The sequence below is a fragment of the Podarcis filfolensis genome, assembly GCF_964270895.1.
Source record: "Podarcis filfolensis genome assembly, chromosome: 7".
NCBI classification, from domain to species: domain Eukaryota; kingdom Metazoa; phylum Chordata; class Lepidosauria; order Squamata; family Lacertidae; genus Podarcis; species Podarcis filfolensis.
In genome coordinates, this window is record NC_139603.1 from 47,069,427 (window position 1) to 47,094,373 (window position 24,947).

A 24,947-nucleotide genomic window follows, 5' to 3' on the forward strand; every position below is an offset into this window, starting at 1 on the left:
TCTTTGTGTGCTGGGTTACGTTTAGATGGCCTTCAATCTCTTCCAGTGTAATGGTTGCATAAAATCCATTAGACTATGCACAATGTTCACTACTTCAGTTTGAGAATTTTTCAAAAATCACTTTGTTTAGGTATTCAAGGTGGTGGTCATACAAGGTTGTATACGGTTTAATCTGTAGTACAGACCTGCAGATAGTTCAGTGCTTTCAAGCCTTAGCTCAAACATAAGATAGGGAAATGCCTGAATAGATCCCAGCATTTTGAAAACATTAGCATTAAAAAAAGGAATCAAAATACACTTGTATTAATTACCTGAGTGTTTGAATAATTCCAGATCTACAAAGTTCTACTTCTGCTTTCCATGCATATGCAGGCTTTGAAAACCTTTTATCTGCCTATACTCAATTGCTTACTCACTTGACTACTAGCTTTGCCAAGAGTCCACCTGCATTCACTCCCACACTTGTCTTTTACGTTCTCCTAAAGTCCTGAGTTACAGAGAATTGGTCCACAATGTTCAAAATCAGAAAATACATGACAACAAAAACCAGAATACTGTGAAGCCTCAAAAGCTTACATGAACTCCCCAGTGGAGATCTGTGCCTGCTGTGTTTCAGGATCTCTTCACATACTTTATTTTCAGGTGCACACAGAAGTCAATGTAGCAAATAAATGTTCGGAAAGCACATGCATCATATAGCTATACTCACAGAAGCGGATGCCAACAGTCCCATTGACTTGCATGCAACTTGTTAATTTGTTACCACAGAGCCTAGGGCTTGCAGATCAGAAGGTCGGCGGTTTGAATCCCCGCAACGGGGTGAGCTCCCGTTGCTCGGTCCCTGCTCCTGCCCCTGCCAACCTAGCAGTTTGAAAGCACGTCAAAGTGCAAGTAGATAAATAGGTACCGCTCCAGCGGGAAGGTAAACGGTGTTTCCGTGCACTGCTCTGGTTCACCAGAAGCGGCTTAGTCATGCTGGCCACATGACCCGGAAGCTGTACGCCGGCTCCCTCAGCCAATAAAGCGGGATGAGCGCCGCAACCCCAGAGTCGGCCACAACTGGACCTAATGGTCAGGGGTCCCTTTACCTTTACCTATAGCCCTTGGAAGGCGCTCAAGCAGTGAAATTATACGGATTTAATGGAGCTAGGGGAGAACTTAATGCTGAATAGCTGAGCTTTTCACGTTTATATAGCATTTCTTGACACATTGCAAGTGGATTTGAAAAGTCAAACATTTAGGAAACATGTCTTTTGTACTCATATTCACATGCCTCCTGTATGTTGTCAATTTGTATGCATGCAGGCATCCATTTTGTTGCTGCTTATTTATAAAGCACCTCCAAAATACTGGAAGGAGAGAGGTATGTGTCTTCATGAGTGTGCAATCTAACCTTTGACAGCAGTATGAAGGTACATTTTATAGGGGTGGGAGAAGCATGTGTTACAGATTGTAAACAATCTTTTCAGACAAAACAATTTTTTAAAAACACATTTATAACCACCTTGCCTTCTGCTCGCTATTTTATCACCAGAGGAACCCTGTAAGCTGGGTGAGGCCAAAATGCAGTGCTTTGCCCTAAGGTCCGCTAGTGAAGTTCATGTCTGAGCGGGGATTTGAACCCTAGGCACTATGCCACACCGTCTCTAATTGCCAATATAACTTGAATTTAAATGTGGGGAATTGCCTTTTGCCAGCACGGGGTCGGCCTCTTGTTGAACACCACAGGCTTAATAAGAGCTTCCCCCACTCGCTTCCCTCAGGTAAACGAGCGTAGCCAAGTCAGTTTCACCTGGGAATGCAAACAGTGAGGGACATATTAATTCTCTGTACTAGATAACTCGTCACGTGTAAAGCCACTGGCGGGTTTTTTATTGTAATCATGACGCGTTTATGTAACGGCCGTGTGATAACTGCAGCTGGATCCCCGACGCCCTGACCCGCTTCGCGCCTGTTTCAGTGAGGCGCGCGCTCATCTCGAGTTGGCTGCGCTGAGGGGCTTCGCGCGTATATCTAGAGCAGGCCTGGCGAACGTCAGGGCCGGCCTCCCCGCCCTTTCCTTAGCGCTGGTCTAACTCGGCCTTTGTGACCTCACAAATGCGTGCGCTCTAGCCCCGCCCACCAGGAGCATCTCGATATAAAAGGTCCGCCGGTCTTCTTCGCCGCTTCAGAGGAGGCTCCGGCAAGGGGCGAGGCGGGAGCTTCGGCGCAGCCGACTAGCGAAGTATTTTTTAAAGAAAGGTCGGGCGGCTTTCGAGCCAGCGGCGGTTTGGCGAGCGAGGGAGCCACCTTGTGGCTGATGAGGAGGACGAGCGGGTTGGATGGGGAGCAAACAAGGAGCTGAGCGAGGGGCGGCTTCCTGCGTGCAGGGCCGCGAAGCTGGGCGAGGGGCGTGCAGGGAAGGGCGTCGGAGCCCGGGCTCGAGGTCTCGGGAGCGGCGCCCCACTACGGCTGGATGGTTTATTTCAGTTGTGGTTACCCTCCCCACAGGGAAGACTCTCAGCACATTTCTCAGCTATTTGTGTCTTATTATGGCATAAACTTCGTGGACCACTTTGTCCACTTCATCAGATGCATGTAAGTGTGTGTAGACACACACACACACACACACACACACACACACACACACACACTCTTAGGTCTGAGTAGAAATATAGCTGGAAATATAGCTGGAAATACAATACAGGTGTGGTGATAAGGATGTACTTAACTGTTTTGTGAATGTGCATGATTAATACTTTCTGCATTTTATTTCCCTTGCTGACCTCACTTTTTACACCCCCATCCCCCCAAAAATTCCCATATGTATTCTGTAACTCAGTATAACACTCCATACACATGATAGAAGCTGATTCAATATTAAATTTGTTAATCTGTAAGGCATTATAAGAGTCTCTGGACATCTTCCACCTGTTGCTATTTACAGGTGTGATTCAAGTGCATACCTGCAAATTCAGGTGGTGCTTTTTGTGATTTGGAGAGTGATGGGGAAATACCTTGGAAAGTGAGGTGTGTAACCCTTCGCACAAACGTGCAAACAAATCAATAGGAATGCTCAGTAAATGGGTTTGGAAGCAACTTCTGTTGTTTTTGCTGCAGAAGGCTAACACCTCTTGAAATGCTATCTTGTATTGATTTTTGTTAGCTGCCTTGGGAGGGTTTACCCTAATAGGCAGAATATAAATGCATGAAATGACATCATTCTACAGCTACCCTTGGGGGTGCAAGTAGTTAGCAGTGTGATCTGGGCAAAGAGGGAGGTGCGGGTTGCAGCCTAACATGGCTTCCCCTCCAAAAATTCCAATAAGAGGTCTACACATGCTAAACTTCCTCATTACTGTCCACTAGAGGCCCTGAAAAATCACTGAGGGTGATGCCTTCCATGTGGGTTATGGGTAGAAAGTAGTTGTGTAGATTGTAGAAAACACCAGTTTTTTTCATCCAGTTTCCTTTCCTTACAGTTGTGAAATTGCAGTATTGTCTTCAAGTGGCAACAATGCATACCACAAAGCCCAGGATGGTGGTTCCTTATGGCCTCAAGACTCTACTTGAGGGAGTGAGCAGAGCAGTTCTGAAAGCCAGTCCTTCTAACATTACTGAATTTGCTGCTGTGTATTTCAGGGAACTGATACTTTTCCGAGAAGGTTTGCTTTTCTTCTTTTTAAGTTAAATACTAGTTTATAGAGCAATTCAGTGACATTATGGACTAACAGTACTGCCGCAGTACTGTAAATTGTCAGCAAACCACCCCCTTAAGCCTTTGTAAAATCTGATATCCTGAATTAAAATTAACTGGCTTTTCCCGCCTTTTTTCCCCAGACCACCCTAATTTAGACATTAAAGACCTGGTGAGAGAGTTTCATATGACTAGAGGTAAGACATTAGCAGCAAAGCAATAGTTCTTGGGGCAAGAACTAGCACAGGCAGATGCATGCCATACATTTAAAGCACAGGCAACACACAGTTAAAGGACATGACTTCCCCCAAAGCATCCTGGGAGTGGTAGTTTGTTAAGGGTCCTGGGAATTGTAGGTGGGGGGACTACAGTTCCTGAAATTCTTTGGGGAAAGCAGTCTGCTTTAAGTGTGCATTGAATGCACTTTATGGTGTGGATCATTCCTGCCTTCCCTCCCTCTTTTTAAAAGAAATACAGTGCAGCCACTGAGGGTGCTATTTGAAGTGGGAACTTGGCATGGGGGGAAAGGGGCTCTCCTCCTCATCCCATTTTCCAACAGAAACTCGCCCCATACAAGAAAATGCAGCTTGGGAACGGTGCTTTTCACCCTGGAAAATCAAATATCACCAGGAAAATTAAATAAGAAACCCTCCTTTCTTAAGTGTTACTGAATTAAATGCGAAAAGTGCCAAATCAAGCAAAACATTGATTGTTAACCTTTTAATTGCAGTAAAGATTGTCCTTCCTTGTATTGGGGGGAAATCAGCAATCTTGTGTTTTAGCACATGTGTTTTTAAATCACTAGGAATTGTATGTATGAATAAACTTTAGATGGTATATAGAATATATTGACGCACTATGCAAACTGTATTTCTTTCTAAATGATAGCCTGCAGTTTTTGTATTGGAATCATCATTTTGGGTTAAAAAGACTTGATATCTCTGTTTAGAGAATATTGAACCGTATCATTAGTAGTAGTAGTAGTAGTAGTAGTAGTAGTAGTAACAGTTGTTATCAATTGTAGCAATAGAAACCCCTTTTCTGCCACATCAGTCTTCCACTTATAGCCTGAGTCCTGGAATCTCATGCCTTTTAAAATATGCTACACAGCAGAGCCGTTGCTATGGGGGTGGAGGAGACCTAGCCAGACTTTTTGCCCCGGGTGAAGCCTTCAGAGGGGCGCCATTGATGCTTCCAGCCTCTCTGTGTGTACACAAATGCACATGGTGGGGTGTGTGTGTGTGCCAAACTGGGTCTTTGACCTGGGTGAAATAAAGCCTCGTTTCGCCCCTGTAAACAGGATCACAGAACTACTGCAATGTGTTATTCTGTCTCCCTCAAAAAGGGATTATAACTGAGGCAGCTAAATTGGATTTGGAGAGATCCCCTCTTAAATGGCAATTTGAAGATACACTGTTTGAGTCAGCAGTCAGGGGCAGTGGAACTTGTGGCCTTCCAGAGGTTGTTTTGATACAACCCCCACCAGCCTCAGACAGCATGGCCGACAGTCAAGGATGGTGGGAGTTCTAGCCCAGCAACATTGGAAGGCCCCACAGCTTCCTCATCCCTGGTAGAAAGTTGACTTGTATTTTTGTGGAAAATATGCTGCAGGTTGGGGAAGTTTATTCATGCAGTCACAAAATACCCTGTCCCCAAATATGTCCCTGATCTATGTTGTAAGGCAGAGGTGGCCGGAAGGTAGATCTCTTGAGTGATTCACAGCAAATCCATGAGGATTCTGATGCCCAGTTGTTTAACAATAGCAACAACAAAAAGGTCTCCCCTGCTTTCTAAATTAGGCTGCTGAGTGGATGCGAGAGGAAAACAATGAGTGAATAGTGCACATGCAACTTATCAAATGGACATGTGGCCACAGGGGGGCAGCCTCCTCATAGTGGCTATTTAGGGCTATTCAGCCTTGAGATCAGATCAGGCCCATGACCACTATTTGGTAATAGTCCAGAAGCAGATGAATTGTTTGAAGTAGAAAGGATCCACTTACGATTTGTAGGAACCTGGGGTTTATAGAAAGTGGTGCTCAGCAGACACCTTCCATAAAGAACACAGCTGCCTAATACTGAATCAGGCCAGTATCTACCTCAGTATTGTTGATACTTGACTAGTAGCAACTTCCCAGGGTTTTGAATAGAGATCTTTCCCAGTCCTGCCTGACAGCAGTGGGGGGCAAACAGCGGACCTTGTATATGTATTTGTTCATTAAAAAAAACCACTTGCATATGAAAATTAAATAAAAAATAGCAAAGTGGTTTGTAACAGTTACATCTGTACAATTGAAACCACATTAAAAATATAAAAATCACAGATCATGAGCTAACTATTACAGGAAGAGGTTTTAAAAAATGCTTTCTCTGTCACTGAGCTGTAACCCCTCTCCAAAGGAAATAAGTGGTTTCATGGAAAGGGATTAATGTTGTCTAGGTCATTATGACATTTCCTGTTCAGCATTTAAAGTATAAAGCGAAAGTATTTTAAAAAGCCAGACTTTGGGGAATTGCAGAAAACTGGCTCCTATTTTGCAGCCTTGAAATGACAAGTGGACACTATTTGACAGTTGAATGTATGGAACCACCTCAACGTTTCACAAGCTCCATGTTAGCTGTTCATTGAGTCTCCCAGCAATTAATAAATAAGTGTTAAGCTTTTCAAACTGGACTTGGAAGTTGGTGGTTTTAAGCAACTGCAAGTTGGTGGCTTAGAGAGAAAGAGAGAGAGAAAGCGCTTTGAGGAGAAAGCTGTTTAACCTTGTTTCCTGTTCACCCTGCAGTGGAAGGATGGGCAGAAGGGACAGCAGGAGCGGCGCAGGTGCCCCGCAAAAGGGCTGACGTGGGAGATGCATATAGGCCAGAGGTGGACACGACGGCTCCGATGAGTGACGAACCGAAACGGAAGGAGAAATCGACTGACACAGAAGAGGACCAGATAAGTGAAGAACCACGCCGTGAACAGTGCACCAAGACAACCCAGTACCCATCGACCGTGGACGAGTTTGTAGACAGGGCTGGGGACGAAAAGGGAGCTGGGCTCGCCTACGTCCCGGCCGATCCAGCCCAGCTGGCATCGCAGATGCTAGGTAAAGTTGAACCTGTTTCTTCCGAAGCTGAACTGAAGGATGTGGCGGTCTCAGTGCAGACGCTCCCTACCTCATCCCAAAGTGTAGAGAATCTTGCTGCTTCAGTCACAGAGGCCCCGCCACCCTCACCCGCACCGGAACCTGCCCCTGCCCCATCGGAAGTAGCGCCTGCCCCTGCAGAAGAGGAACCGCCTGCCCCTGCAGAACCAGAACCTGCCCCCGCAGAACCGGAACCTGCCCCCGCGGAACCGGAACCTGCCCCTGCGGAACCAGAACCTGCCCCCGCAGAACCAGAGCCTGCCCCCGAGGAAGCAGAGCCTGCTGCGCCTGCAGAAGCAGAAGCAGAGCCTGCTGCCCCTGCAGAAGCAGAAGCAGAGCCTGCCGCCCCTGCAGCTTCTGTACACTCTCTCAGGGCTGGGTCCGCCACTCAAAGTCACACCTCTGCTCCTGGGGAGGTAGTTACCTCAGGCAGTCAGGCTGAGCAGCCACCTGCTGACGTAGCAGATCCAGATTCCTCAGACCCCTTGCTGGAAGAACAGCCGCCCCCGCCACCACCACCACCTCCTCCTCCTGATAAAGACCCATTGCAGGCTGAATCTTGTTCAAGTGAAATTGAGCTCACATCAGACATACAGCTCACCCCCATGTGTGATGATGATCCCAATGCTGGTGGAGAGCCCCAACCACCACCCTATGTAGAGCAGTTTCCGCAGCAGATAGTAATTCCTTTCGTAGACACTGTAGCATGTCTCTTTAATCCGCTGATGGCTTCGCAGAATGCAGGTCAGTTTGCTAGTATTCTAGATCCATCTGCAGATGATGCAGAATGTGACCCTGACAGGATGGATACTGCAGAGGAACTGAGTTCAGCTGATCCAGGTTTTATTATGTCAGGTAAGAAAGTCAAGATATTTCTGAAAGCTGCCTATTCCATGTTGTAGTGATATTATTGCTCCATAATCAACAGATGGCTCCATCTCCTCAAATGCACTTGTGCCCATAGCTCAGCTGAGACTGAGGTCTCACCCACACTGTACATTAAAAGCACATGGCTCCCCTGACAAAGCATACTGGGAACTGCAGTTTACCTCTCACAGAGCCCCCAGCACCCTTAAACTACAATTCCCAGGACTTTGTTGGGGAAACCATGTGCTTTAAATGAATGGTGTGGTTGTGACCCCAAAGGCCTTGTGCTGGTACAGTGCCTTGGGGACTGGAGCTTTAATTATTTAAATGCAAGTATCTATGGCAGTGCCTTGATGAGATAAGTGATTGGTCACTTTTGCTTTTAGGGAGTTACAGAGCCCACAGCACCTAACTGGAATGTGCATGTCTGGAATTTTTGCCTCTGTTTTCTTCCAGGTGCATGGTTGATTGTGAGTAGGCCCCAAAACGTACCTTGCATGAGTGCCAGCTGCCCCATTTTTCTGCTCAAGTCTTGTATCATTTCTTGCAAGCGGACTGGGCAGGAGCAGGATGACATTCAGCGGGGAGTTAGGCCAATGCCTTTTGGCCCTTCTTTAAACCATGATTAGCCCCTCTCACAATAGACTATGCATCTTGAATCAAAATTACACACATGCTCACAGTGGTTAACAGAAAGTGATGTGGGTGACCGTGGCTTCAGGTTGTGTTTTTTAAAAAACGAACTAGTATTCAGATGCTCAGCCATGGCACTGCTTAGGTTTTTGCATTTAAAAGAAATGGTGGTGGTTGCCTGGGCTGTCCCTTTAGGTCTGGTCTTCTCCAGATTGTTAACAGAGAGGGGACTAATCGCTTCTTGCTGAGAACTGCAGAACTTGCTGCAGCTGGAGGATTGGCTTCCCATGGCGACAGTGTTTCCTCTCATTCTCTGCTCTCCCTCCGTGAGAAGTGTGTAGCCCACTCCTGTTCTCGAGCTGGAGAAGCTCTCCTAGCATCTTTCCCATGGCCTTGGTGTGCCCTGCGATGGCGCACTATTCCCTAGAGTCACTTCCCATTAGAGAGGTATAGGTAGGTAAGGTCTGGAAGCATCTTACAGAAGAGAGAATGCCGAAGGGGACAGGGGTTAGAGGAACACAAAGGGTTGGCATGGCTGGACAGGACTTGTGGTCGAGGAGACACTTTCAACCCATCATCTTTGGGTCACCCATACGAAAACAGTATCCTTACAACCAACAGAAGTACCTAATGACAAAAATTTCCCCCAAGTTGTGAATCTGATATTTTGGATTTATTTCGAAAATTATGAGAACCGGTTCTTCTGCTGTTCTCCATTTCAGCCATGCCAAGGTCCTCCCTTTTGCCTTCAGGGATTCTCTCCTCTCTGTAACATCCTTTCTTTGTGGCATAAAGTTGTGGGTAAGGCTATGCAATGTGACTGCAGTTCGTACATCCTACTAGATGGTCTTTCATGCCAGCAAATTTTCTTTAAATTTTTATTTTATAGCCATGGCAACAAGCGAACCAGGACAACCACCACCATATTCTAATGTGTGGACTCTCTATTGTCTAACTGATATGCATCAACAAGGTCGCAAGTCACCACCACCTCCACCACCCCTTCCACCTGTTGGAACTGGTGCTCCTGTTCCCCAGGCAACCCTATTCATATCTAGTGGTAAGGACCAGCCGCAGTATCTACAGCCGCAGATGCTACAACAAGGCCAACCACCACAAGTGTCCTCTCCAACTTATGTGATGATGGAAGATGGGAAGAAGGGAAATGCACCACCTTTCATTTTAGTGGGCTCTTCTGTTCAGAATAAACAGGACTGGAAACCCATCCCTGGCCATGCTGTCCTTGCACAGCAGGATACTGGCGGGACTGTGAGGAGGTTCGCTACGATACCCGTACCAGTTGCCAGGGCAGCAGATCCGAAAATGGCCAATCCCAATTTTAACTCCGCACAGGATAGCGGCAGGCCTCCAACTCCAGTTTTTCTTTCAGTTGCCATACCACTGGAAGATGTGATGAATGGGAAGAAGGGCTCAGGAGCTGGGGATAAAGCACCCTTTGCAGGCAGCTATGGTATAGCAGGAGAGATCACATTTACTACTGCCTCTGTGCGCAGGACAGAATAGCAAAAGGGTAAGTAGATCAGTTCACTTCGTTTATTTTTTTAATGGTTGGTTGGTTGATTGTAGAGATGTATTCTGTAGTGGGCTACATTTCTAATATGCTGCAGCCATTCTGGGATCAGAAAGTTTTCTTCCAAGGTTGCAAACTGCTGGGGGGGGGGTGTCCCTAACTCCACATTCCTTTTATGCATTTCCCTCTAGAGAAGAAGCTGTACCATTTTCATATTGGGAACAGTGAAAAATAAATAGTAGACAAGTAGTTTATTTTTTAAGGGTTGTGAGCTGCTGAAAATGGGACACTAAAATAATGTTGGAATTCTCTGCACAGACCTCAATTGGCAATGACCATAAGCTTTCAACTTGGAACTCAAATCCTACTGATTTCAAAGGAATGTATTCCCAGGTGATGGCTCTGATGCAAAAGTTTGTGCTTAGCTTCTGTTTTTTATGAAACTTAAATTCTGTTCTTTGACTGTTTGGCAGAAAAGTTTGGAAATTGAATACCCTCCACCTTGCCCCACAGTTCATTGGTAGGACTTTTGTATTCAGAAAAGGACTTGATGCAGGTGTAAAGAAACCTTTGGCCCTCCAGATGTTGCTGAACTACAACTCCCACCAGCCTCAGCAAGCATGGCCAGGGACGATGGGACTTGTAGTGCATGCAGAGAGTGGCTTAGTGCGTAGAGAGGGTAATGGCACATGGAGCACTGTGTTGTGCACATCTGTTCCCTGCCCAGTTATGCGCATGGGACCCTGTTTCCAAGGACATAGTGGTCTGAGCTGTATGAGGGTGCTGATGCCATTCACATCTTAATTAGTTTGGTGAGTGTGTCCCTTTTTCAGAGATGCAGTGGCAAATCAAGTGTTGTTCATAGAACGTTTAAAAAATACTCAACAAATGACTGAAGGGATATTGCTGATTTCCTTTGGAATGTGCATTTGGCCAGTTTCTGAGAAATGGGTTTGAAGCTTGTGAGCCCCCTTGCTGAATCTGTTGTCATTTGCTTTCTTTTTCCTTCATGTGCATTGTTCATTATTGGAGACTAAATTTGGGTTAGAAATTTGATGAAGGTCCACAGAATACTTGCTGCAAGTTTTCTACATTGCAGAATTAATGAAGAGCTATCTTTAAAATAGAGGGTGGCATTCAACTAAGTTTTACTGAGAGCAGATCCCTTGAAATTAATGAACATCACTAAATTGGGCCCATTCATTTGAATAAGTCTGAGTAAAACTTAGTTGAACGCCACTCAGAGTTATTTTCCAGCTGCTATTGCATGTGAAAGATAAAAGTAGTTTTGTCCTGGTTTTTGTTGTTGTTGAACTTGAAAGTATGGAATAGGTTGCTGGTTTTCTAGAGATTTGCTGAGACATGCAGATCAGTTCCGTTCTTTTTAACAATCCATGAAATTCTGTCTTTGTTACTTCTGAAAATCTTACCCGGTTTGCCTTTGCTTTGATGCTTTAGAACTGCTGCTCTGTATTAAGGGTGACAACCAACAGTGTCAGCCTGCTTGTGGAACAGATGTCCAGTTCTGACACAGGCCTTACCCATCCACTCCCACCCCTACTCCTCACATGACGTTGGATGTTGTCTAGTCTATTGTTTAAAAGGACGCATGTCATAGTGTTGAGGGCCAATTACTCAGTGTATCAGGGTGTATGAGAATAGCCAAACAGGGAGGGGGAGATAGTAGACTTAAATAAATTCGGGGATGATCTGGGGTATGTCAAAGTGCTGGTGTTGTAAAATTGCAGTGATTAGGAAACAGTAGATCAGTTCCTACAAACATGGTGTAAATGGGTCAAATGCAACTTTGCTGGCAGCAGATGAAGCCAGCTTAAGCCACAAGGAGCTCAAGAGCTACTGCTGGCTTGGTGGTGTCATTCTAGCCTGGTGAGCCTCATAATGCAGATGCCTTGTTGTACTTAAAACAGTTCTGCAATAGTTACAGTTCTCATCTTCATGAGCTGACAAAGCAGTTAAAGATAGCATAGCCTGCAAAGGGTGGGTGGGTGTAATTCGGTCCTATCGAGAAATTAAACCATGAATAGATGTGACCTGCAAAGATGGGCATAAACATACTTTTTGGAGTAGTTTCCAATAACATAGGTCACAAACACACTAGACATTTAAAGCACATGATCCCCCCCCAAAGAATCTGGAGAAATGTAGACTTACAATTCCCAACACCCTTAACAAACTACAGTTCCCAAAGTTCTCTTGGGGAAGCCATGTGGTTTAAATCTGCCTTACATGTACTTTCCATATATAGCGTGGATGTGATGAGAGCTGACAGTTGCATGAGTACAAGGCAGAAAGGCAGGTCACATTAAAAAATATAGCAGGTAAAATATTTGTAAAAGTGTGCAGTGGTGGCAGTTTTCTGCTAAGGAGAATTTTACATTTGGAAGGGTGAGGCTAGACCACATGACTTGCAGGCAGAATGTCCACAGTTCATTCCCTGACATCTCCAGCTTGGGTTGTCTAAGAAATCCTGGCATGCTCCTGACAGTGCAGACCAGGTTGGCAGGGGGCATGCAGAGAAGGTAGGTTGGGCTCTACTGGTAGAGCTGCAGTTGTTTGACAATGGGAACAACAAAATTTATCTCCCTGATGAAATTAGGAAAAGCCGAGGGGAGGAGGGGGACAGGGTCTCTAGGAGTGGATTTTTGTATAGGGCAGCAATTCCATGCCTGAGCTAGGAATTTCGTAATTCAATACCTATTTTCTCACGTTATTCACATACAGATGTATGTCATGTGCAGGCAGGTCTAAAAGCATGGTTCTGTTCTGCAGCCATCACAATTATATCCCACCTATAAGTAACACGTGAACAGGGTTAAGGCATCTATTAAAACACCATGTAGCTCCTACAGACTTGATGCATTCCCACCTTCGGTGTAGACAGTATCAGTTTAGCTGCACCAAAATTTTACATAAACACCCATTTCCTTTAATGTAATAGTTTGAGGTGAAGGACAAATTTCAGGCTCATAGCCTGGCTAAAAGCTTGGATGGGGTGGGGGTGGACAACACAAAAGTAGATAGTGGTACACATTAATGTTTTACTTGTATTCATTAAGGCTCTACAAATGATGGTGATAATGATCATTACTTCTGTTTCTTGCACAGGCTCTACAGTAATGATAGGCCAGCTTAGAGGGGAACTATTTCTGGGGTTGCCAGAGCACAGCATCCTCCTCCTGCCTTTTCCTCTGTTCTCCACCTCTTTTTTCCATCCTTCCTTCCATCTCTCACTCCCCCTTCCCCCCACTGCTTTCCCACTGTGGGAAAGCAGGTCCTCCAGCCAAAAAATTTATTCTCCCTGCCACCTTCCCAATAACTACATGTATTTACACGATTTTAAATTTCTCCCTCAAAGTGAGACCTGACTGTCTTTGTAAGCAACTCTAGAAACTTTTTTAGGCTATAGAGATGCTAAAATGCATCATTTTCCTGTCAGTTGTATAGTACTACAGAATAAAAAACCTTCATGCGTCAGAACAGTGGGATTTGTTAAGATTCTTGAAGCACTGGGTTGTATTCACAGGCTAACAAAAAAGCAAAAACTTGATTCAAGATAGATAGAAAGAGCAATCTTTTCTTTAAAATGGGGTAGGGATCAGATTATATGAAAAGGCTTTTCATAGAAGAGCAGGCCCATTCCAAAGGCCCATCTAATTCAGCATCCCTGGATTCCCCCCAATGGAAACCAGGTTCAAAATGAAGCCCACAAGCAGAGTTTGAGGCTAATTGCTTTTCTGTTAGTCTCCATCAGCCTATTCAGAGACAGAACCTGGGGAAAAGAAAGATATCTCAATTGATAGCTGTATGGAACATCCAGTTAGAGGCAGGCTAGCTCTTGAGTAAGCTGACATTGTGGAAGGGGTTTTTAGTCTCAAATCCTACACCTTCATTGCATGATGAGCTGCGTGAAGAAGTCATTTGTAAGAATCACAAAAACTTAAATTATTTTGAAAAGCTATAAAAAAGTTTGATTCTGTGTCTACTCAGAAGTAAGTCCTACTAAATCCAATGGGACTTACTCCCAGGTATGGCTGTAGCCTTAATTTCCTATTTGCTATGTATAGTTCAGAAGAGGTTAGGAGGTTAGGAAGATGCTCTGCCTTAGCTTCCTGTTCCCATTTGGTAGGATCATGATTTGGTAGGACCACAGATTTCTGTGGAAATCAGGTCTCTCTCCCTACCTGTGTGCCCCTTCTGGTTGGCACTGGTTGCTATGTTTCAGCTGGAAACAGAGAGCACCAAACTACTGTAATTGTAATTCTTTCTCCTGACACCCTTCCACTTGTGCACAACAGATTGTACTTTAAAAAACAGAGTTAATAGAATCCCTGCTGTCTGTCATGGCAGATAGGTTTGTGAATCACTTGCACAAAGGAAATAATTCTGAAGTTGGGGAGACTAACATTAGCAAGGGCTTACTAAATTTACTCTGCCTCTCTCCAAGCAGCCCTTGCATGTCAACAAAAGCTTCCAGAATTTGCTCTTCTCTGCTCCCCCATAATCTCATTTTTCATCCCACATGTATTTGCCATACTGGCGGTCTATAGAGTCTGGTCCCAGAATTCATCTCTCTGTATCTACTACCCTTGGAGTTAAAGATCTGAGGAGGAGGTCTTGCTTCTGATGATCCAAGATTCTCTGCTACTGTGCCCCATTTGTGGAACGTCTGTTGAAATAAGATAGTCCTCTGTTTTACCACTTTTTCATCACCCAGTGAATATGCTGTTTTGTTTCTGTAGTGGGGTGGAGCTGAGATCCATTATGTTTGTCATGACCATGTTTGATTGTAGATTGCAGGAGAGATTGTTTTTAATGCATATGTGATGAAAGCAAACATACAGCTGAGGGTGGTTAGCTACAGGTTAGCTACCCCCTTAAGAGGATCGGAAATGAGTTGCAGAGTCATGGTGCCCTCACTCTGCTCTTGCATGCCGCTGCTCTTTCAAGGTTCTTGTTCAGCACCAGTCAGTTTGCTGTTACACCTGAATCAGCAAAACATTGTTTGCACACGGCCTCAAAGCCGAAATTGGAAACCTACTTCAAACTGTAGTTTCCAATTTCTTGCTGCAAGGCAGGCCACAGAGCACATGCTTTGCTGGTTATAGTTTGGATGCTCAAACCACAGATTTCTCTAGTTAAAAGAACTTGGTTTGTAGGGCTGGGAATGACCTCTGGCTGAGATTGTTTGAGACTTGCTGTCAGGTTAGAATGCACTGAGTTAAGAGTCCTTATACCTTTCTGCAAGAGCGTATGCGCCAATGTTTTGCTACTGCCATGAACAAGAAATGCTAAATTCACTGAGTAAACCTTTTTCCCTCCCAGATTGAGAAGAGGTGCTGTTCAACATTTCACCCCAGAATGGAAACCTGCATCTTTAATTAGAAATTGATTAACTAATACACGCAATAAAGCAATGCAAGCGCTCTTATCTAAAGACTGTTTTTTAAAAAGCATTGGTATTTAGTTTTAAGACTAGTACTCAAGGAGTAGTGAACTAAAATCAGGACACTTTCCTCATTTTGACCTTTGATCTATTTGAGAAGTTTAAAATGGACTGCTAGGGAAAGGAAGTCAAAATGAACTTCTATCGTTACACAGTTCCTAAAGTTCAGGACAATATTCCCTTCCCAGTAAGTTGTTACGCTACTTGGAAGGCCCTTAGTCAGAAGTCTTATGACCGAGTAATTGACAAAATAGAATGTCATGTCCAGGAAATACAGAACGAGGGCATGGAGAGTCCATGCGACTGCAAAATGAAAACAGGCTCTCATATAAGAATGCTGTTTTGTCTCTTCCATTGGTTTTTCCATCCCAAGTTGGGAACTAGGAAGCCTCTACCCACAATTTTTGGGTGGCTGTAGTAGCAGGACATTAATTGTGGTCATTCTGGCAATTCCAAGGGCTCGAGAAAGAGAGGCAGGCCACGCTCTTATTTCAGGTTGGACTTTGGATATGGAGAGAAGCAGCAGTACTGTCTGCTCCTTTGTAGTTCTAAAGCCCATAGTAAAGAAAGAGGCTAATTATTTCCCTCTCTCCAAGTTCCCTGATATGGCAGAAGACTTTACGAAAGTTTAGGGGCCCCAACACAAAGTGTCCTTTCCCACCTCAAAATTATACAATATGTGAAGCAAGCCTTTGCTGTATGCTAGACAACCTGGGGGAGTAAGACAGTTGTGGGTTACCATTGGCCCTCCAAATAGGCCCATGTGGACTAACATGCTCTCACCGCCCCCCCAAGCAGTGTGGCGGGAAGATAAATAGGACTTCCATAAAATTGCTGAAATTAGGATGACTAATCTCATTCATTTTACTGTCTTAACTATTCAACCACCACTATGCTTTAGGTTGAACAGATTCAATAAACATTTTGCAAACCTTAAAAAACCCACCCTTTCCTGGTTTGATACCCCACCTCCCTGAATGCAATAAAGAAATTCTGGCCATGAGGCAGTTTAAAGTCTTTATTAATAGCAATTAAATTATTCAGTTAACACTATACTTCCAAACAGCAATTAAATTATACAAGAGCAGCAAGCCCTCTGGAATTTATGTACTCAGTTTTATACAAATATATAATCCCATAAAGTTTAATGTACCCCAAACAAAGGGGTAAATCTGCTGTGTACAGTAGTTTCAGAGCTGCCTTGCTGGCTTTGAAATGCGCACAACGTCCTTTGAGAGTTTGCTTCTGACAGCAAATACCCAGATACATTTGAAATATCCATGCTGTTGCTTAGGACCAGTTCCTCCCACCTATGATAGTGCTGAGCACATCTTAAGTGCATTGCAGATTAAAAAAAAAATACTTCATTTTAGTTAAACTTTTAAAGATTTAAATGGCTCTTAATTCCATAAAGATTTGAGCATGGTAATAAAAGTTGTAAGAGCAAATTCAAAACACTGCACTAAACATGGAATAGACATTTCTGAGTATTTTATACCAGTTAATCCTACTTAGTATCTGGAGATGAATGGGAAGAAGGGCAGGCTGGTGCAGAGAGAGTAACATTTTGAGGCTAATAGTCTATAATCCAGTATTTTATGAAGTAATGGAACGTCACTTTCAGAAAGTTGAGTCATTCTTCTCGAGTGGCATGCCCTTCTCTGCCTCCAAGCCATGGTAGTATTGCATTTCCCGAGTGTGCTTTTGATATTTGTTTCATAAGAGGCTTCAAATTTCCATTATGTGAGCAGATTATCACTGACCAAAGAGAAAGACAGAAAACCTAAAGGGTTTCTATTTTCTATTTGACCTGGGTGGGACGGAACATGAGTTGCACTGTTTCTTCAGCAAATATAGTTAGTGCTCTTTCTCCCTGTAACGGATGTGGTGTATGCATATTATACATGGTTTAATATAGGGGAGTGGACAAAATCTCCTCCCAATAATCTTGTGCTACCATAATTGCTGCAGAAGCTGCTGAATATAGTACATTCAATTAAAATTCAGAGCTGGTTTTTTTTCTAAGAGTACAGGAACAAAGGAAAACACTGAAAACTGATTAAGACTTGTTTGTGTTAGTCTCGGACTTCCCGATGCAGCTTAATAAATATCAGGCAAGCTGAAATAGTTTCTGTCCCAGTAGTTCCCAGAGTAAAGCCAGTCATGCCCACTGGTGTATGGATTCAGCCCTTGATGGAACCACCTGAAAAGGAGGGAGAAAGGTCACATGCTTTTGAACATAGTATCTATATTCCAGTCAATGTATGCTTGAGCTGCCATATATATTCTAGAAACAATGGAAGTTCAATACAATTATCTTCCTCGCTATCTACTTGAGCCACTGTTTCCCCTGCTTACTACGTTTTGATCCAACCGAGAGAAAGGGAAAATTAATTAAATTTATCACTGAGTGAGAAACACAAATTAGGAGGCAACTGTTCTGTGGCCTCATTTCGGGGATGGCTCCAAGTACCGTATTTTTCGCCCTATAGGATGCACTTTTCCCCCTCCAAAAATGAAGGGGAAATGTGTGTGCGTCCTATGGGGCGAATGCAGGCTTTCGCTGAAGCCTGGAGAGCGAGAGGGGTCGGTGCACAACGACCCCTCTCGCTCTCCAGGCTTCAGGAAGCTATTCGCAGCCTTGCAAGCCCGGCGGGAGGTCCCGTGGGCTCGCAAGGCTTGCGGGAAGCAGCCTGCAGCCCACAAGTTCGGGGGACAGCGGGGAGGCGCAGCGCCGCCACCCCGCTATTCCCCGACCTGGTCTGGAGGCTGGCGGGGGGGGGGGGAGAAGCAAGCTTGCTTCTCCCCCCCCCTCCCCGCCAGCCCTACAAACTCGGGGGATAGCGGGGAGGCGCAGCGCCGCCACCCCGCTATTCCCCGGGAGAAGCAAACTTGTTTCTCCCCCCCCCCCGCCAGCCCCACAAGCTCGGGGGATAGCGGGACAAGCCGCTGCCCCACGGAGGCTAGAGAGGCTGTCCCTGAAGGCAGAAGAGGGAGACAGAGCGCTCTGTCTCCCTCTTCTAGCTTGGGGATGGCTGCACAAACCTGGGGGGGGAATAATTTCCCCCCCTTGATTTCCCCCCCCAAAAACTAGGTGTGTCCTATGGGCCGGTGCATCCTATAGGGCGAAAAATACGGTATTTTGTTCGTTCCTTTAGGGGAGAGAGCTCTCAGCCAGAAGACTATAGTGGGCTGGCTAGCTTTCCTTCCTTCCTTTCCACTCCCATGCACCTGCTCAGAGGCGTGGAGACAACAGGGTCATGTCAGGACACATGACAACTGGCTAATTATGTGATCCTGGAAGCTAGTCCTCCTTTTACAGGTTAGTTACATGCATATCAGTCCATCTTTCAAAATTTAACAACTAGCAAATTTAATTGAAGCAAGCACCAAAAACAGCCCTGGAAAGAGAGGTGAGCTTCAGTTTCTTACAAACAAAAAACAGACACTGTTGTCCATTATGAAAAAGAAAAGGTGACAGGAGGTAGGTAGCATTGTCGCTGCAACACTCTAGCCATCTTGCAATGGTCCTTCATCCATGGCTCAGTTTAGCGTAGAAAGATAATATATAAGCCCCAGTTTATGAAGCCAAGAACAAGTGCTAGGACCAAGTGCTCCTCCCACCTCCTTGTGTGCTAGCCCTGCCATTTATTCCTGGCTTGTACTAAGGCACAGTTCTGCAGCTGGAACACAAGGGAGACTGGCATAATACAAGCCAAGAATGAAGCAATGCCCATCAGGGGAGTTGCATGGCAGGACACTTCTTAAAGCTGGAAAAGACTGTCCAAACTGGTCCAATAAGCATTAGGGTGCTAGGAATAGGCAGAAGTGAGTACATACATACATACATACTTACTGCAAATAATCCAATATCAATTGTTGGGTACATTTACTATTCTACCGCACCTTGTGCAAACTGAGTTTATATGATCATTTTAACAGGGAAGAAAAGTTGACCGTGAGTTTTAACACTATTATCCCTCCTGTGGTGAAGAATTACTGTATATACAAACCCACATCCATGTTTTGAAGGTTAGGTTTCGATTGTACTTCACAAAATTTGACAAACTGGATGTATTAAAAAGAATTGACAGGTAAGGAGAGAATCATCATTCGGAGATTAAAATTCCTTCCATGATGGTATAAACTCACCCTTAAACTACCAAACAATCTTAAAAATTATGATACTGGAAAAGAATATATGCCTCTGCCTTTCCTTCCCAGGTACATCTTAAGAAACCCTGGACATTAACATTCAAGGTCTATTTAAATAAGAATAACACTCCCCCCCCCCCAATAAATAAAAACCCAAAATCAGAATAGTCAATTTGGGCAAGCTGGAAAGCCGACAGAATTCTAATAAGAGGACCAAATTCATATTTCGAGTATCACTAATTTATAGGAACTGGAAACAATTTTAAGCCTTAAAATGCAAAGCCAAACATGTTAGGAAAGCAAGCAAAAAAAGTATCAGAAAAGATCAAACCTGGGTCCCTGGGCCACTGGCTGACTTTTAAAAAGAGACAAAACATAATGCAACTTACAGCAACAATAAGACATTTGAATGAGCAAACCATGAAAGAAAGTGTAGAGTCTAGTGCCTGTTGGAAGCTAGCTCATGTCCCCTACTTTGCATAAGTATTTTTATGAAGGCAACATTTGGAAGTTTGTGTAAAAGCTATTATGCACAGACTGCTCAGTAGCTTCTGACCGAAGAATACACAATGACACTCCCAAGTCTGGAGCCGGAGGAAACTTTCAGAAGCTTCTAAAGTTTTAATTCCTAACGTACAGCTTAGTTTGTTCTCAGTATACAGGTACTTGATTTCTAAATAGAAACCATGTCTGGCAGCAATAGGACAAAAAGTATCTGGGGAAAAGTTCCTGATGATGAATATTCAAACTGGCAGCTGAGCTTGGAGGAAAGTGTCAGTTTCTCATTCTGTTTCCTTAAACTACGTTCCTGGGACTCAAAACCAGCATGAGCAAATGTGTATGCTTCCCCTTCCCCCTGAAAAGCTCGTACTGCAAGTACCTTGCAGGAGGGACCAAGAGCATCTGACTTTCTGTGGTTGCAGCAGAGCCTTTCCCAGTCTGCTGCCCTCCATAGATTGGGCTCCAACTCCAGTGTGGAGTCAGCCCCAACCACGATGGGAATTTTCAAACCACAGCAAGACACCTCCCAGAAGAATCTGCACTGCACACAACGGTTTTTACCAGAGTACTATGGTACCCAGCATTATGGCAAGTTATCACACGGGGTGCAATTTCTAGCAATTCTCTGCATAATGTTTGTAACATATGGTAGGCATTTAGGAGCACTGAGCAATTCCATGTAAAAATACAACTTCTGTAGAAATAAATGCATAATTCAAAGTAAAGCAATAATACAGCATGTTATCCGTCTGTCTCTTTACAAGAAGTTCACTGTGATAATAGTATAATATACAGGAGTCACGGTCCACCATTCACTCTGTTCACATTCTCTGTTCACAGTTAAAACATAGGACCGGAATTCTAAAAGGGCATTTACTGTTTTTGTTTTTAAAAAACAACCTCACAATCTCCCTGCTAAAAATGTAGAGTGGGGCAAGGAAAAGGAATAATCCCGGCAACGGGGGAAAACACTTCCACTGGGAATCCATTCTGTCCCTGTTCACACCAACGCACTTGGCTCTTTGCCAGGGATAATAAAAGTAGCACAGAACACAGTCAAGCATTCATGTCCCATTAAAATCAACAATGTATCATTGTCCTAGCTACCCACTGATTTTTTAAAAAAGACTTACTTGTCCCAATTCTGATTTTTACTGCACACTGACCAATGCAGTAGAAAGTTTGCATTTCTGAAACAGATATGATTTGATGCACTGTCCTATTCAGAGGCTGGAAGACCCTGCTGTTGCCTTCTGTGAGAAAGGTAAGGTCTGGGAGGTAGTTTGACTCATTTAGAAAATTAGTACCATGTGGCAGGCCTCGTTTCCCACACTGACTACTGATGTGCCTTAAAGCAGCTTGTATTGCAAAACCTTGCCCCTTATCTTGCATTAAACATGCAATTTCACAATTTATTTTTACAAGCCAGAAACCTTTGTCATTTGTAAATTCAGCTGTTTTGTTTCAGAAGCAATTCATCCCATCACATTCTTGCACAATAGTCTAGGGTTATTTGGGTTCATTGACCTGTTTGCAAAGCAACTGAAACATCCTGCTGAATTTAATTATACTGAAGAAACATAATTTGGGCTATCAAGCCTCTTAGCCTGCCTGATATATACAGTACTTTCTTCTTTTAGGAAAACTTTTTTCATCTCCTGGAGTTTCCAATGCAACTAGATGAACTCCTATTGAAATGTTTTGATTTGTTTTTATCCCTATTTAGCAGTCTTTAAATCTCCCAATTATGAGATTTCTGGCTGAACTATTAAAAAAAAAAATACAGCCACTAGAGCAACTGAATATTTAATACATGATTACTTTGGTGTTCTACCATTATAAAGCACAAAATTGAATCACTTTTTAATATTGACACTATCCTGTCAGTATAACATTTGCGTAAAAGGACCAGAATGTGAGGTATAAGCTGCCAAAATTTTAAATGCAACCTAATAAAAAGAACAGTTCAAAAAATTTCTTTGGAGTCATTTTTCCAGTTTTAGAAAGTGTTGCTTACTGGCAAATAATAATAAAAGGTATTTTAGAGTTCTATTTTGGGGGACTGAAATGGCTTCACAACCATTGTTATTTGTGAACATGCCCACAATAAAGGTATGTAAATTAATGTGCTCTACACTCAGTATTTTCTACCATTATGAAAGAAACACTCATGGAATATTAAATGTGGCAAAGAAACAGTCTATTTGACATATTACTGCATTCTGTATTTAGTACCAAAATCACCTTGTTTGGACTGTGTATACAAGAGTGTGTGTCTGCTTCCTTCAAGTTGCTATAATGTTGTGTGTACTTTACAAGCACAATAATCAAGTTCAATATGTTTTTACAATCAGAAGTTGTGGTGTAAATGCCTTTTTAAGAATGGGAGTGTAGGCTGCATTTCACAAGGTAGCTTTGCAGCCCTATCATTCAACTTGCCCTGAGACACATTTCAAAACCAACTTAAATTGCAAGGATTATAAAAAAACCTTAACACTAGGCTGTCCATGTATGTATGTATGTTCACACAGGTGCATGTATGTTCATAGGCAATGCATGTCTTTTACAATGAGGAATGCAGACCTCATGTTTTCATGGAATATGGGTGGAAGTATTACATGTGTACTGTGTTTGCTAGAGGTATGCATCTATTGGAGACTCAAGTGGAAAAGCACACCGATTAGTGCCGAAACTTAAGAATTGCACAAAAAACACAAACCCACTCTGAGCTTGAAGCTACTTCACAAGTTCAAAATGCAGACTCGTTGCATTTATTGGATATGAATTCCAAATTTTAAACTTCAAGACAGAATTGTACCAAAATTCTATTCCATCAGACTTCTTCGCAATTGTAATCCCACTCCTGTCCCAGAATCATTTAACTTGCTTGGGATACAACAGAGTATTCAACAGGAGAGTTTCCAAGTCTGCCTACCCTTAATGTTTTCAATCAAACACTGCTAGAGAGACACAGGAGGTCAAAAGTACCCTTCTTTCTAAATTCCCCTGGGACCAGCTACAAATTACTTCTGAGTCCCCACTGCTGGCCTAAAAATGCTAGGGATTTTCACAGACTCCAGTGTGGCTCTACTGGAAATAATTTGTTTACCTCACTCATAAGTCTTAATTCCACTTCTGAAATACAAGGGGCTACTGCTAAACCTAAGTGCTTTAAAAAGCTTTAACATGAGCAAAACATCTAGTGAGTAATGACTGAAATTAGCAGAAGTAAGTAGTTAAATCACTGTTGTAAAATATAAGACCTCTTTTGAAAATGATGGTGCAGTGAGTTTTCAGACTATGAGCAATTTGAAATGGCAAAGTACTGCAGCACATAAGCAGTGGACGTGTGTCGTATTGCCAGGCACTCCCAAGTATGCAGACATTTGAAAAGAGAGTTAGAAAAGACATTTGTAAACTATTAAATCAAGTGCTTTAGCCCCCAGTTTACTGACCTTGTCTTCCAGTCTTCCTCTGACTTTGACCTGTTTTTACGAGCAGCTCTTTGTTTTTCTTCAAGCCTTTTCTTTTCTTCACTTGCTACATCTACCAAGAGACAGACAGAGAAAAGGCTGGATCCAACTGAAACATACGGAAGAATACTCCCAATAGCTGGAATACTGCTATGTCAGTGACAGGGGTAGAATTTTAATGCCATTTTGGTTGGCACAACTAGAATCTTGAGATTTTTGTGCAGTGGTGTGAACTGGTAGATCATTCAAACACCAGCTTCACTGTAATATTTCCCATGCTCCCAAAAAATGGGAGTAACCAAGGAATGATGTAAGATAACAGACATGTAAGGTACATTAACTAAGGGCATGAGCAAACAGGACTTCACCTTCCTCTTATCCCCACTTATAGCACCTCTCATGCCTTCTAACTCTGCTTCAGGTGGTGTGTCCCACCCCCACCCCCCCGAGCAGATTTTGAGGGTGTACAAAAGGCTTCCACAGGGGAGGTGAAGTCATGGGAGCAAAGCGATAGTGTTATGTGCAGTGATAGTGTTGGATGCAACCCTGACACTGCAGCATTTTCACATATTCTTTGCTTCTGTAAATTTACATTGGAAATCAACTGAAATTTGTTAATATGAGTTTGCATTTGTGTAAAGGAAAGTCTGAGTAATTTTGATGGTATTGCTACAAAATCAGAAACCAGCTCCTGATAAAAGTTGACACTGTGAGAAAGGACAAGCTCATATTTATAAGGCATAAATTTTCATTTATATAAAATCAATGACAAAACTGAGAACCATTGCACGAGGAGGAGCTGCCTTGCTAGCTGTAGAAGGGGAATGTCAGATGTAAATATTCTCAAAAAGTTAGCATCCGATTACTATTTATATCACTAACAGGCATTCCTTTGCAAGGGACTATGTAAAATTTGATTGCTAAAACAAATCTATACATGAAAAGTATGTCCTATAAAATGAAGCATTTGGATATAGATTTTTTTAAAAATAAAAAAAATTCAGCTAGCCCTTTAAATTACCTATGTCACCATTTTCCATAGCTCTTATATCTGGCCTTAGCCTGCAGTCCGTTTTAGGAATAACACTTTCCATTTCTTCATCCAATTCATTCAAAGCCATAGCAAAAGTAGTGAAGTTGTACATCTGAAAAACAACAAAGAGTTTTTTGAATGTTCTTTTATATGAGCAAGTACCAGCTGTTAATAGGCTTATACATTCTCAGAGGAAGTATCCAACTGAGTTTCTCAAGGGGTCAGTCTTGGGGCCTTTTATTCAATGTTTTCATTACAGTGACCTTGGGGAAAGGAGTATGTTCATGAAATGAACAGGTATCATCAAATTATCTAAGTGGCCAAGATGGGATTTTGTGCAGGACGAACTAGAAGACTTCAAGAACTGGAATGGGATCAATGGAAAAGGATCAATGTCAACATAACAGAAAGTGTTAAGCTGCATGATGAAGGACAGGTTTGTTTTATTTGCTCATCAACTGGAACAACAGGCAAGGGAATATTT

At 43.3% G+C, this 24,947-nt stretch overlaps 2 protein-coding genes across 14 annotated transcripts in view; one reads left to right on the forward strand and one right to left on the reverse strand.

Annotated features, from left to right (window-relative positions):
- The first annotated feature begins 1,988 nt into the window (after positions 1–1,988).
- Positions 1,989–15,286, forward strand: CABYR (calcium binding tyrosine phosphorylation regulated). Of its 3 annotated transcripts, none has more exons than XM_083623001.1 (6): positions 1,989–2,241; positions 3,462–3,644; positions 3,820–3,873; positions 6,462–6,767; positions 9,196–9,837; positions 15,181–15,286. In XM_083623001.1, exons 2-5 carry the CDS (start codon positions 3,497–3,499, stop codon positions 9,828–9,830), a joined length of 1,143 nt encoding a protein of 380 aa, XP_083479127.1. In that variant the 5' UTR covers positions 1,989–2,241; positions 3,462–3,496; the 3' UTR covers positions 9,831–9,837; positions 15,181–15,286. The 3 variants fall into 3 exon arrangements, with proteins under 3 accessions (XP_083479127.1, XP_083479126.1, XP_083479125.1); XM_083623000.1 differs by having other exon boundaries at positions 1,992–2,224; positions 6,462–7,661; positions 9,697–9,837; XM_083622999.1 differs by having other exon boundaries at positions 1,993–2,241; positions 6,462–7,661; positions 9,697–9,837.
- A 1,019-nt stretch (positions 15,287–16,305) lies between these two features.
- OSBPL1A (oxysterol binding protein like 1A) overlaps positions 16,306–24,947 on the reverse strand; it is a 149,705-nt gene continuing 141,063 nt past the window's right edge. For 5 of the 11 annotated variants that reach the window (XM_083622886.1, XM_083622885.1, XM_083622882.1 and 2 more), the window contains 4 exons: positions 24,452–24,575; positions 23,413–23,503; positions 19,788–19,811; positions 16,306–17,504 (listed from right to left, as the gene is read on the reverse strand). In XM_083622886.1, the coding sequence (XP_083479012.1) occupies positions 17,402–17,504; positions 19,788–19,811; positions 23,413–23,503; positions 24,452–24,575 (342 nt within the window). In that variant the 3' untranslated portion in view covers positions 16,306–17,401. Of the gene's footprint in view, positions 17,505–19,787; positions 19,812–20,834; positions 22,650–22,702; positions 23,504–24,451; positions 24,576–24,947 lie in introns of those variants that run through there. The other 6 variants (XM_083622880.1, XM_083622889.1, XM_083622887.1 and 3 more) reach the window with 2 other exon arrangements.